Source organism: Chaetodon trifascialis, chromosome 9 (genome assembly GCF_039877785.1).
Source record: "Chaetodon trifascialis isolate fChaTrf1 chromosome 9, fChaTrf1.hap1, whole genome shotgun sequence".
Lineage (NCBI taxonomy): Eukaryota > Metazoa > Chordata > Actinopteri > Chaetodontiformes > Chaetodontidae > Chaetodon > Chaetodon trifascialis.
The window spans coordinates 19,706,446-19,720,006 of NC_092064.1; the positions used below are offsets into that span (position 1 = coordinate 19,706,446).

Here is a 13,561-nt window from a genome sequence, read left to right on the forward strand (position 1 = left end):
AGACAGACAGACAGACAGACAGACAGACAGGGAGAGAGAGAGAGAGACAGAGAGAGAGACAGAGAGAGAGACAGAGAGAGAGAGACAGACAGATGGACAGGGAGAGAGAGAAAGAGAGACAGACAGACAGACAGACAGACAGACAGACAGACAGACAGACAGACAGACAGACAGACAGACAGACGGACAGATGGACAGGGACAGACAGACAGACAGACAGACAGACAGACAGACAGACAGACAGACAGACAGACAGACAGACAGACAGACAGGCCAAACCGAGGCTCAAACCGTCCCTGCACGAGAGCTTTGGCAGTTAAAGGATCACTACACCCAAAACTCATGGTGGCTCAAAACAAGTCCTCTCCATCTGGAAGGACTTCAAGACATTCATGAGTCAGTACTTGTTTCACTGTGCAGGGCAGGTGAGAATATTAGGATAAGGTAACCCAGATGTTTGAAAAAGGGTTAAAAGAAGAGTTCAAACCCATAAAACCACAATAATAAAGCACTCGAACAAAGTACTGACATTTAGACGAGTCAGCTGTAGTTCACGTCAGTACAACTCTGTTAATTGTACAAGTGAAATGAATTAAAATGAAATCATTTAATGTTGTGTATGAACGATTAAATTAATTTAATTTAAGTTTAATCAAGTTTAATTGAGTTTCTTCGACCCCAAACATCTAAATATCAATGCTCTCAAATCTAATTTTTTGCGGCACTTGGAAAGTCATTATAGAGCTGAAACAATTAGTCATTTAATTGATTAATGGATGTGCAGAAACTTTATGAGAAACAATCTTGAATCATTTCAATACATTTTTCATCGAAAAATGCCAAAAAATGTGCTGGTTTCCACCTCTGAACTGGGAAGACTTTCTGTCTTCCTTTGTATGACAGTGAACTCGGTATCTTTGTGTTTACAATTGTTTTTCAGATGAAACAAGCATTTTATAGAATTTGCCTTTGGCTGACATTTTATAGACCAAACAATGAAGAGTTTGGCAGATTAATTGATAATGACTGTGTACAGCCCTACAGTACACAGTACCACTGAGCTTTTCTTCAGCACTATTTTACTGGAAAGTGTAAACTAATTTTATTAAATCCAGCTTCAATTCTTCCTTTTGAATCTGACAAACTGAAAATGGTTTTGCAAAACTGAAAATCACATTGTAACAGTATTCCCAAGGCTCCCACTATACCGCAGTGCGAGCCTTGAGAACAATAAAACTGGACAAAAGACAACGTGTAGTGACTGCTGGAGAGTCAATAATAAGCTTCACTTATGAATTGCAGGTCTGGGTGTGTCCTTGTGAACACGGTCTCCTGTCTTCTGCATTAATAATAGTCACCAGCAGCAGCGGAGGATCCTGACAGTGTGTTTCACACTGCAGTGCAGTCAGAGAATGGAGGGAGTGGAGTGTGTTGATCTTCAGCTGTGAAGGGGTTGCAGAGGTGCAGAGAGAGACAGGCAGAGCTGCCCGAACGTTCAACATTCACACGCCCTGGAGTTTATTCGACTGTGGCCCCGGGCTCCACACACACCCAAGACACAGATGCTGGATGTGAGCTCAGTGTTTAGAAAAATGCACACACACACAAGCCCACATACACACTCTAGAGCACCTCTGGGCCTGTTCTCGCTACTGCTGGGTCCTGTCACACATCATAGGCATCCTATTCAAGCTTGCAGCTGCTTGACAGCTCACAGGGCAAAAAGGGAAAAATTTTGTGGTTTTGCACCTTCATGCTCAATATTTTGCTGGCTTAAAGTCCAAAGCATTCCATGCTGCCAAAACAATGCCCACAACGCTGTAAGCAACTCGTCAGAATCATTTATACAAATTACTACAGTGACTATTAAGCTTTTCTGTCATCTACAAAGCACAACTACACACAAAGGAAAGCATGCATTCATTCAACCACGAGGCATAAAGACAGAGAGGGAGGAAACAAAGTGGCTAGTAACTGTAATGTCACGAAAAAAGAACAATGACCATGAACCATCAGGCAAACCGGCTAAAAATGGAGATGCAGATGCATTACTCCTTTATTAGCCAGAGAATAAGGAGAGGAGTGAACAGAGGGAGTGTGGTGGGTACTGAGGTGTTATTTATCCTTCACGGCCCCTCAAAAAGAATTTAGGGGTCTTTTTCACTGCTGAAGTCCCCCAAATAAATCAAATGCAGCAGCTGTAAAATAACACTATGCTTGATTTCTGTGCTGTCACTATATTCTTTGTTTACTCTATAAACAGTGGCATTAGAAACATTCCTTCATTATGATGCTTTCAAACGTGATTTTACCATAATATTCGTCTGGCAACACATATTTCGTTGTGATATTTGCAGCCCATGTTTTAAAAACAGGATTACAGTAGTTCTCTGTTGCGTGGGATAATAGACACCAGCGGGCTGAAACAACAGGTGGGCACAGCGCCATGTAGGAGCAGAATGAGGGCAGCACAACGAGGGAAGGGACAGTGCGTGTGGACTCCATTATTGACTGTTGTCACGCAGCTGTGATGAGAAAGGCAGGCTAAACCACAATTAAAAGTCAGCTTCGGGGGGTTTAAGGGAATGCCGCTCGAAATAGCACTTAATCGGTGGCTTACCTGCGGTTGTATCGTGAGCGCGATGAGAAAAATCACAGTCCGCTGCAGGTGGAGGTGTCCCCGGTGTCGTTCACTCTTCATGCCTGGCTGCCCGGTGATCTTTCCGCTCCCGCTTGGGGGACCGAGCCGAGTTACCCTGTGCGCTCTTGTGCTCTCCATCCCTGCGTCAAGGGATTGGGGACCGTGTTGTGCGCTTTGGCGGTGCGTGGTGTCCCCCTCCTCCTCCTCCCCCTCCCTCCCTGCGTCCCTCCGTCCGCCCAGCTCTCCTCCTCTCCGGTCTTAAACCCTGAAACTCCCGCAGAGCGACTTCATCGCGTCCAGGTCAGAGAAACCATAACTACCTCTGTCTCCGCTTGGATTTATCCCCCACCCACACCCAGACACGCGCGCGCACGCACACACACCTGATCACCCCCTTGCCGCTGTGTCCAGGGTGGATTTCCACGGGGAATGACACATGCACACAAACACGTACACGCACGGCACATAAACACAGTCCCCTTGCGCTGTATTCCTCCCACCACCTGCGTTAAGAGGCTTTAAAGGTCCAATCTGGTGGCTCGCTTGACTTGAACTCTCATCCCAATTAGCTGACACACTCTCTTTCTTCTGTCTCTCTTCAAGCCTGATCCACGAACAAAAAACTAAACACAACAACAACAATCCAATAACATCTAAGTTGATCCTGTCTCGCGATGAATGTGTTGGCGAAGCCGCCGCCGAAGTTGCGTCTCTCCGTCGGAATCACTTTGCGCTCTTCTCATCCAAGCGGCTGGTTGGTCTCATGTTAACCCGATACCAAACCCGGCGGCGACAGGGTCAGTGTGGGAAACAATAAGAGAGAGAGTGAGAGCGTGGAGGGTGTGTCCTGAGGCAGGGAATATCCGTCTTTCAGCTCTTATCCGGATGGTTCCCAGTGCGCACCAATGCTCGCATCCCTCTCTGCTACGAGCAACCTGCACACGAGCACAAAACTTTCCCCTTTTTTCTAAACACGTCACATTTAGGCATGGGGTTATCCAGAAAGCGTTTCAGTTCTCCTCTCTGTGTGTTCAGTTTCCTTTCAGGCAGGGGTAGCACCTCACTGATTCCTCTCCTCCAGCTTCAGGCCTCTACTGACTTCAAAGCTCCGCCGCGCCAATTAACGTGTTTTTCACAGTTTTGCTCGGGTGGCCTCTGAATGGGAAAGTTTCTGTGGGCGTATAAAGCTGAAACCCCGCGTCATTAAAACATGCCATATACAAACAGACTGTAAAATGACATAAACGTAAGACCATGCGCTATCAACTACTGCGCACGGTCATGGCACACGTGGCCCAGGAGTCTAAACCTGCAGACTGATTTTTATGAAATGTGATCTTCATGCTCACATTTATGATTGAGCTTGTTCCGACAGCTGCCGGCCTGTATACTGTACGCACATGCCGCTGCCTAATGATGCCGTTGGCTGCGGATACTGCCCGGGTGAGCGCATAAATATAAAAGGGGATTGTAGGGAGTTGTAGGCATCTTTTTAATATTGGCACCGGTAACATGGAATATTTTCCATCTCTGACTTCCAGTGCTCGTCCTGTTGGGTCCAAGACCTCCACACAATGTACCTTCTTCATCGAGAGGAAATGTAATGAGATTCTGCCTCCTCCTCCTCCTCCTCCTCCATCTTAAGGTCTATCACAGTCTTGTTGCTCAAGAGCTTCCCTGACAACCGCTGGTGTTTCCGCGGCCTGGCACTCTGCAGTGACCCCGGAGCAGAACAGAGGGCTCTTGAGGAGCAGAGGGTTGATTTGCATAGAGGAGCAGTGACCTCCAAACATGAGCTGAATTCTAACCGACCATCCCGAAGCACACAGACATCTCTGGGTCTGTTCAGAGGCTGCTGCTTATGCATCACCTGAGGAAGAGTCACCAAGGATCAGCAGCCTCTGCGCTCTGTGGGTCCAGTTACCTTATCGGAAGTCTTGTGAGTTGTGCATTTGGCACCATCTAATGGTCGCATGTGTGTTTTTGGGCAGATATTTAAAGTACACGACTTAGTGATCACTGTGAAAGTGTACCGAAGATATCTAATCAGTCCGTGACACACCAACAAGCAAGTTTTACGACTTTTTTCCAATGACAGTTCAGCTCCTTTGGGTCTAAAAAAAAAACATGTCCCATGTCTAACTATTTGTAATGAGTCAAATACAGACTAAACCTGTTAAAGAACAATTTTTAAAAGCACACAGTTCTCCCATTTTTACCCTTTAAGTAACATGTTAAAATCAATTTATTCTGACATAATCATTTCTTCTGTATGAGCTTCTCCCTCTTCAAAGATATGGTTTTAAATACTCAATTTTAAAGTGAAGTATGACCATGGACACACATGACCCGAACCCTTAAATGTCAAAAGGGGCCAGTGGATGCAGATATGCACCGTCACACTTTGACATTGTGTTAGGGATCATTTTTGATCTGACAGACACAACTTCCTCACATAACCCACCGGATAAGTTGGCTTTCAGTCCCTGCAACTGAAAGATCACTGTGCTGGGGAATGGGAAGGCGCTACAGGCATGTTGCCAAGAGCTTGCCAAGAGCATGCGAGAGAGAGAGACACACACACACACACACACACACACACACACACACACACACACACACACACACACACACACACAGAGTTACACTCACTCAGTCACTCATGGCGCCCCGGTGGCTAAGGTCAGCGCTTTCTCAAGGCAAAATAAGAGAGTGTGGAAAGGCTTGGGAACCTACAGAAGAATGTGCATTTCTGTGTACACTATTGAGCTGACCTGAAGACAATTACTCAGGGCACAGTTTAAGTCCACAACAGGGAGGCCCTGTGTGCGCTGGGCACAGTTGATGGTGCAAGTCTAAATTGAGCTTTTCAGGCCTAATTCACACATCACTCCGCCCTGCACTCATGAATCCAGCCTTTGAGAGGCCGAGGTGGTCCTCGTTGGCATGTAATTACTCTGCAAACCTACAGTATGTGAAGGATGTAAGGGGCCATTGAGGATGTGCTGCAAAACATCCAAAAGGCATTTACTAATTGGCAAACTCAAGGCAATAGTGAGCATGTGAAAGATTCATTTGCATTTATTTAGATATTTGTTTTCACACCAATTACTCTCATGCCATCCTTATAGGAGGCCTAGAACATAATCATAGTTCTGAGGTACTTGTACTTCATTTATGTATCTTAATGCTATGCTGCTTTATACTTTTAATCCACTAGTTATACCATTCTCTTAATTTCACTATAGATTCAATTGATACTTACTTTGCTGACTAGTGATTTATACAATAAATTTAACTACTTAAAAACAGACAATGGCATAAATGAGCTATTTGACTAATTAAATCTGTATTTTATCTTTTTGTCTGTTTTAATGTTAAGTATTATATATCATTATTAGTCATTTTAAGGGTCAAATGTGTCAAATTAATGTTTTTCATGAACAACTTGAAAGCCACAAACCAATGAGGTGACTGATTTTGGCCAATATAACACAATTAGTGTTCCAGCACACGTGAGCGCGAATGCCACAGGTGTGATGCATTGCCTGATCAATAAATCTGATTAAATCATTGTCATTTGGCATCTAATCCAGTTTCGGATGAGCAGTTCCAGCATTTACAGCCCAATGACATGGAACAATTTGAGTTTTTGCTCTCTGGTGTTTGAATTACTCTTGGAGGGTAAAAAGTCCATTGAGACTTAAAGCAGAGACGGATGAAGGAAAACACTACAGCGAAACAGAAAACGGCAGAGCATGATGGCTCAGGAGCAGCCAGTAAATGACGTAATCTAATTGATTTATAAGAAAAATTCATCTGTCTCTGGTTTATTACACTGAGCAGAACACAAAGGCCAAAGAAAGATAAAAATGGTTTGTTTGGGCATCTACAATCTACTTCAAAGCACAAATTGAATGAGGCTCCAACTGGTTTATTTCACAAGCAGGAGGGATGAGGGTTTGTCCGAAGGCCCAGAATGCTTCGAACAAAGAGTCGGACTCCCTCTTCATAAATAACTAATGGAAAACGATATTTTTGTCTGAAGCTGAAGAATCCAATTTTTCCTACAAAGCACCAATTTTGTGGAGAATGTGGGCGGCCGCAGTCTGAAGTGTGTACCATGGAGCACCAGGATCCTGCACCCCAGTCCAGCTAAGGACTTCTGTTCATGACATCAATGACCTCCTCTCCACCGCTGAGTAACACACACAATTCTGATAATCAGCTGTGTCCTACTGAGGGCTGAGACTACATGAGCGGTTTCCCCAAATAATCCAAGCTCTGAGGCTGACGAGGAGGATCTCCTGGTGCAGTTTTTTGTTTTTTCTATAGCAAATGATCTAAACATACACTGCATTAACAAGAGTATCACTAAATATTTAAAGCTTTTGCAAAATCCAGCTAGGTTGCTCAAAAGATTATTTAAGATGTGAAGCCCTTTACGCATCGATCATCCCTTTACCCACCTATTCCTGTGCAACGCATCAACATCAGAGGTAGAAGAAAGCAGGCTTATAGTACCACCTATAGGCTAGGATGAACTCCCACTGCAACAAAAACACACAAAGAAGTGAGGCAGAGGACAGTCTAAGAGAAAGTTTTAATTATAAAAAGAAAAAAGCTCCAGGTACAGTATCTGGTAGACCAGACTCTGGGTGCAATGCTTTATGACAAACAGTTTAAAAAAAAAAAAAATCAAACAAACAGAAGTTGCATCAAGCTGCAGGTGAATTTGAATATAAAGCCAAAACAGCAGATATTTTTGAGAAAATTCAGACCGAAAGGAAGCAGAAATTTACCTGACCATCAATTTATGTCAAGCCACGAAAAAACAAAGCAACTTGATGCAAAGGGTGTATACTTACATGTCATCCTGGAACAAGGTTTAAAAAAAAAAAAAAAAAACACCTTTTGTGTAGTACTGATCAGGAAATGTCAATTTCTAAAAAAAAAAATATAAATCTTTGAGTTCAGGTCACCGCTGTACATCTTTACAAAGACCCGAAGAAAAAGTCTTGAGGTGTTATTTCTTAGCGAAGGAGATCTTCATGGCGTTTGCTTGCGTGATCTTAAAGCCTTGCAGTGCATCTCGTGCAGCGCCGGCCTGCACTTCATTGTCAAACTCCACAAAGGCGATGTCGTGGCGCCCGGGAACCAGACGCACCTCCTTGAACCCGGGGAACCTGAGCACACGGTGATTCAGTCAGGTTCAACATTCAACAGATAGACAAGTACAAAAATGCAAAGGAGAACAGGAGGTGATACTGACTGGTTGAAGAGCATGGAGAGCATGAGTTCGTTCGTCTCCTCTGGCAGGTTGGTGAGGAAGAGGATGTGATTGGGAGGATTTTCGGCAACCTGTGAGGATAAAGGCCAGCAGAGGTCAGAACGGAATTATTTTTTTGTGAAAGGAAGGACAACACAATCTGCCCGAAGGAGCACTGCACACTACCTGCTGCGGCATTTGTCCGGGCATCATCTGGCCAGGGGGCATGGCACCAGGGGGCATCTGACCAGGCGCCATCCCCGGCGGAGGCATCATGCCAGGAGGGGGCATGTAAGGCGGCTGGCCTGGCATATGCATCATACGTGGAGCCTGGCTCATGGGAGGCATTCCCTAAAAAGCAAAGTACACAGTCATGAATAGGTCAATCAATTCCTCTATTTGCTCCTCGTAACACCATCAAAGACGGCCTCTCAAACAAGCAAGTTTACTGTACAAAAAACTGGTGTCACTTGGACTTAATAGCTGTTTGCTGCCCAATCTGTCAGTATAAGGATAAAGACTACCAATAGAGGAAAGTATAAAACAGATTTTTGTGACTTGAGTGAACTTTTGCCTCTTTTATCTTTCATTGTTTTACTTTCATTATTCACTCACATCAGCCTTTCAGTGTTAGTCTCTGATTAGTCTCCCGTTTTTGTTGCGACTTATTTTATCCCAAACATGCACATGCAACAAATGACAACAATTTCCCCCATAGTAAAGGTGAGAAAATATATAATCTTGGTTTGAGTCTCAATCTGTTGGGGGGGGGGGGGGGGGGGTCCACTTCCATCCAATAACCTTGAACTCACAAAAGTTTGCTACTCTGTCCACACTCGACTCGTCACTGGTGAATGCTTGATAGATTGTCCTCAATGCTCAGCTACATTTTGTTATGGAAACTGTTGCATGTAACCAAATTCTGTTGCCAACATTAATGCTACCAGCTGATTACAACACAAACACCCATTGCCCCACTCACAGGCATGGCGGCAGCTACGCCTGCAACCATGGGTGCAGCAGCTCCTTGTACGCCCTTCTTAGCTCCTGCTGCATCAGGTCCTTTGATCTTCTTCTTTTCCTTTTTACGGTCACGCTCCACATATGTTCCCTTCATTTTAGCTATGATGTCCGAGTCCTGCTTGGCATACTGGATACGCTGTAGGACGAGACATGTAAAGATAAGTTAAATGCATGTGTATTTTTGAGGTTTAGAGTTTACATGTTACAGAATATTATGTTTATCGTATGTAAAATGAGTATTTTTGGCATATTTCATTGTTGAGTGACTGGATCTGGTTTTCAGTGTGCTGAACCTACCATGGGTTTGTCATAGAAGGGAAAGCCCTGCATGGATCTCAGGGCGTTGGACGCGCTGTTAACCTCTTTGAAAATAACAAAGGCCTGACCCTTCATCTTCAGGTTTCGTGCGACCAAGATGTCCAAAATCTGTCCGAACTGTGAGAAGATGGCGTACAGCGACTTTTTCAACTCTGCGGAAACACGAAAAACGAGAGAAAGCATTAAATTTATTTGAGAGGCTCTGTGTGAGTCACTTAGCTGTTCACTGAAGCCAGGAACTTAAGAATACACTTGCCATCTTTCTTGATTTTCTCATTCAAGTTGTTGATGTAGATTGTATGATTCAGCCGTACTTCCGGTGTGGTCATCTTCTAATCTGTGGACGAATGGTTGGAGAGAAGAAACATACTTGAAATATTTCTTTTTAGCCGGTTTAGAAGCGCAGCTAACTAGCCAACGTTAGCAAACAATCCCATCTAACGTGGGGCGAGCGTTAAGCTAAAAGCTAACTAGCTACAGCTATGCGTTAGCTCGCATTATTTAGGCAACTAGGTCCACACCTTTCGCTAACGCCCGATTCCCCTTATTGACATAAAACGTCCAAGTAGGACGTGTCCACAAATGATTTGCAAAAGGTCTTGATAACCAACAAATTATATTAGTGTTCAGCTCGATGTTAAAGGAGCACTCACCTCGTCGTTATGAATGAAAACCCCGGCCTTCACAAATCCCGTACTCTGTTCTCGCGTTAAGAAACAATCCAGCGGCCGTTTCCTGTTTTTTTTTCCCAGGATGGCGAAGTCATCGCACTTCCTAGTAGGGCGGGTCATACCTTCGCCATTCGAAGAAAAAAAATCTTCCGGTGGTACTAAATTTTGTGAGAAACCATAATCACTGCAAATGTTTTAAGGCATCATAGAAAGGGGTGTTACAAATGACGTAACACAAGTTCCTGTTCAGATTAGCCTAGCACCCCATTGTGGCATTTGAAGTAACGTTAGCACTTACTCGGACACCTATGACTTAACTGTGCATCCAACATGAACTAGATTTTCTAATAAGACTGGGGATGCAGTGGAGGGCAGTATGAGCCATTACTGTCGTGTCATCCAACAACACAAAGAAGAAGAAGAAGAGAAGACGACGAAGAAGAAGTTAATGCCTTATATGGTGAAAACGCCGGCGCTGCTGACTAGCTGTGCTCTCTGGGAAGTGGGTGTATGAATATTACAAGCGAAGTAGTTTTTGTGATCAATAACTGATAATAGAAGATTGTCCCACCCGGCTTCCGACCAAATAGTATTCAACTCCGAGTTAAGATTACTACGCGCTTGTAGGCTGCAGAGCTAACTTGCTGGCTAGGTTGTGAGAGGTAGGAGAGAGTGAAAAGTGGTCGGACAGGTGGTGGGTTACAGTGTCAATCGAGTGTATTTTAAATCGTCAAGAGCTGCCGTTATTTCCTTTGCAACTATGTACACAGTACTAACCGAGCTATCACTTCTGTCAGGATTCATCCTTAACGAGCTCAGAAAAGATGTCAGTGGAGTCCCCCCTGTCACCTCCACCTCCTCCTGCTCCTCCACCTCCTCCTGCTCCAGGTCCACCACCTCCTCCAGCCTCAGCCCCCAAGAAGAAGTTGTATCAGACAATAGCCAGCAGCAGGAGTCCTGTAGAGGGGAACCACACCGAGGCCCTCTTACTGCTCAGTCAGAGGGAGAGCAGGTGAGATTTACAATGAGAAAACTCACCTCTTTTGCACATTTGAACTAAACATCTGCTTATTTTGACCAAGGACATTTCCAAATCAATCATCTGGATTGTTATGTAGTAGTGATGTGTGTGTGTGTGTGTGTGTGTGTGTGTGTGTGTGTGTGTGTGTGTGTGTGTGTGTGTGTGTGTGTGTGTGTGTGTGTTTCAGTTTTAGGAAGGACCTGCAGTGGACGCTGGTGAACACTTATGTGCCTTCTCTCATCCAAGATGGTCCACAGTAAGTTATTTAGCCATGGCGTCAGTTTTATACTTGTCATCACACGTTGATCTGCAACTGCCAGAGACAGCGCTTGTACAACAACAAATAAATCTGTAACCACAAATGTTGCATATACAGTGAATGCTTTTATGTTCAAGCCATTAAACGTGGCACATTTTCCAGGGTGTGACTGCGAGTGTGTTGTTTGGTTAGGTGCGGCCTGGTGGCTTTGTGGATGTCTGCTCATCTTCGACAGCCACAGCTGCGTCTCGACATGGAGACTGTTGTTCAGACAGCGCTGAGCAGGGGATACACAGCACAGGGGGAGATGTTTTCAGGTGTGTAACAGGGCTGTACCGAATTGACAGATTAGGCCGCTCTATCATTATTAGTTTTATACTGTTGTTGCAGAATTGGATTCCAGTGGTGGTTGCGTAGGATTGTTTTCGACTCTTGCGATCTAATATCCAGAGCGTTGTAAAGTCTGATCTGTGTATCTGCATCGAGATGTCATCACTTTCATAGAAGAAGCAGAAGTTTCTTAATAGCACGCCAAAGTGTTGAATCCTCCCTAAACCAATAACATACCTTGACATCATTGGGTGTTGCCAAACATGCAAATTTGACAGTAAACTCATCAAACAGATGCAGGTCATAATTCAAAAATGTGGAAGGTTTGTAACTAAAGCTTGCTTTAAGCAGTAATTCGCTCTTTCTGCTTTACAGGCAACTAAAATGCAATTTCACACTGTGTTGAGTTTATGGTGGTTTCTTTACGTTCTCATTAAGATTTTTATTTTGTCAGCTGCCAACATGGCCCTGCTGGCAGAGGAGGTTTGTGGCTGCGAGGCAGAGCTGCTGTGTGGGGGTTTAAGCGGTAACAATGCTGCAGCCATCATCACACACCTGTGGGGAAGGCAGCCCGTTCTTATCCCGTATCTGAGCCCTAGACTCAACTGACAAGACCTCATTTTCTTAACTTACATCATAAAAGAGAAGTTCATGATCGCAGTACAGAATTCCTTGACCGTATGTACAGATACGATGAGGACTTCAACCATGAGCCATGCCAGCGTGGAGGCCACAGGGCGCACTGGGCAGCCGCTTCAGGTGAGACTGGATCGCTCACTCACCAGAGGGGTGTTTGATTAAAGGTATATCAGAAAAGCGGGCGTTATTGTGAAAAGCACGACTTTAGTGAACAAACAAACCGAACCAGGATCAGTCATGAAGCTGGTTTGAGTCTGGGTGTATTAAGCCTTAATTTTATTTTGTGACATTTAAAGAGTGGAAAAAATGTTGTTTGTTTGGTTGAATAGTCATATAGTGACCCTAACCAATTTCCTGAAAATGGTAGCTGGTGAGAAAACATAACCACATCTGTTGGTTCCAGGTGTTCTCCTCGGTTTGGACCAGGGCAGCCTGAGCAAAGAGCAAACCCAACCTGATCCCACTCTGCCGTGGCTCTCCCTCGCCACTGACAGCAGCTGTCCCTGTCCTGTCGGTAGCTCGGCAGTCAAAGAGGTTTACGTCCTGGCTAAGCAGGGTAAAAGCCTGCGCTACCAGCTGTGGAGTTTGGACAGCGTAGCTCAGAGCAACCTGCAGCTGAGGACGATGGACCCTCAGAGGGCTAATGACGGGAACAAGTACGTGGTTCCTCAAGGAGGTGTGGAGGCCGGGCTGGCTGGACAGGCGGTGTTGCTCCACACAAGGACACAGAAGCAGAAATGAGTGTGATGCAGGACCCAGCTGTGTGGAGGACAGTCGATCCAGGGTGACGCATCTGATCTGTAGTCCACATGTACTCGGGTATTTTTTTAAATTCCTGTCCACATAAGCACAATCTCCATCCTTGTGAAAGCACAATTGAAGACAAGAGCATGTCAAGCCAACAGGTGGCGATATAACCCAACCCTAAAGCCACTGTGGCCAATCCGAAGCCCTGAAAGAAAGCTGGTACCTGTAGGCGACCTGCAGCTAGAGGTCTGATCCTGCTGTGGCACAGTTTCTGATTATGTTCCCTGTGGAAGGAGTTCTCCAAACGCTCTTTGACTTTAAACTGTGTTTGTGTGTGGCAGAAAGGCCATAGAAAAGATACGTTCTGACATGTACCCGTGTACATGTGTGCTCTGCAGGAGACTCAGGAAAATGCACTGTTACCACAGAACACTGACGTTATTCATGTCTCACACCTGTCCATCCCGGCATTACTCTTGTTAAACTGAAAGCAGTTTTTATGCAGAATTCTATTTTTGTCTTGCAGGTTTGCAGTGTGATGAATCATCACTCTTGGTGCTTAATACATCTGACTGACTGAATGGAATATATTTATACAATAAATTGTTTCAGTTCTTGATTCTGTGCTTTGGGATAATCAGTA

The 13,561-nt window shown here is 44.7% G+C and overlaps 3 protein-coding genes across 4 annotated transcripts in view; 1 reads left to right on the forward strand and 2 right to left on the reverse strand.

Moving 5' to 3' along the window:
• The window catches only part of LOC139336157 (protein jagged-1b), a 41,274-nt gene extending 38,371 nt beyond the window's left edge, over positions 1 to 2,903 (reverse strand). For both annotated transcript variants that reach the window (XM_070970093.1, XM_070970094.1), the window contains exon 1: positions 2,621 to 2,903. In XM_070970093.1, the coding sequence (XP_070826194.1) occupies positions 2,621 to 2,779 (159 nt within the window). In that variant the 5' untranslated portion in view covers positions 2,780 to 2,903. The remainder of the gene's footprint in view (positions 1 to 2,620) is intronic.
• Positions 2,904 to 7,220: 4,317 nt separating this feature from the next.
• snrpa (small nuclear ribonucleoprotein polypeptide A) lies at positions 7,221 to 10,277 on the reverse strand. The gene is made up of 7 exons (XM_070969909.1): positions 9,905 to 10,277; positions 9,508 to 9,588; positions 9,231 to 9,403; positions 8,893 to 9,069; positions 8,097 to 8,261; positions 7,914 to 8,002; positions 7,221 to 7,827 (listed from the first exon to the last, which is right to left on the reverse strand). Exons 2-7 carry the CDS (start codon positions 9,578 to 9,580, stop codon positions 7,668 to 7,670), a joined length of 837 nt encoding a protein of 278 aa, XP_070826010.1. The 5' UTR covers positions 9,581 to 9,588; positions 9,905 to 10,277; the 3' UTR covers positions 7,221 to 7,667.
• An 86-nt stretch (positions 10,278 to 10,363) lies between these two features.
• Positions 10,364 to 13,541, forward strand: actmap (actin maturation protease). Its single transcript, XM_070969907.1, has 7 exons — positions 10,364 to 10,584; positions 10,720 to 10,934; positions 11,131 to 11,199; positions 11,395 to 11,519; positions 11,987 to 12,116; positions 12,221 to 12,291; positions 12,575 to 13,541. Exons 2-7 carry the CDS (start codon positions 10,747 to 10,749, stop codon positions 12,910 to 12,912), a joined length of 921 nt encoding a protein of 306 aa, XP_070826008.1. The 5' UTR covers positions 10,364 to 10,584; positions 10,720 to 10,746; the 3' UTR covers positions 12,913 to 13,541.
• Positions 13,542 to 13,561: the final 20 nt, after the last annotated feature.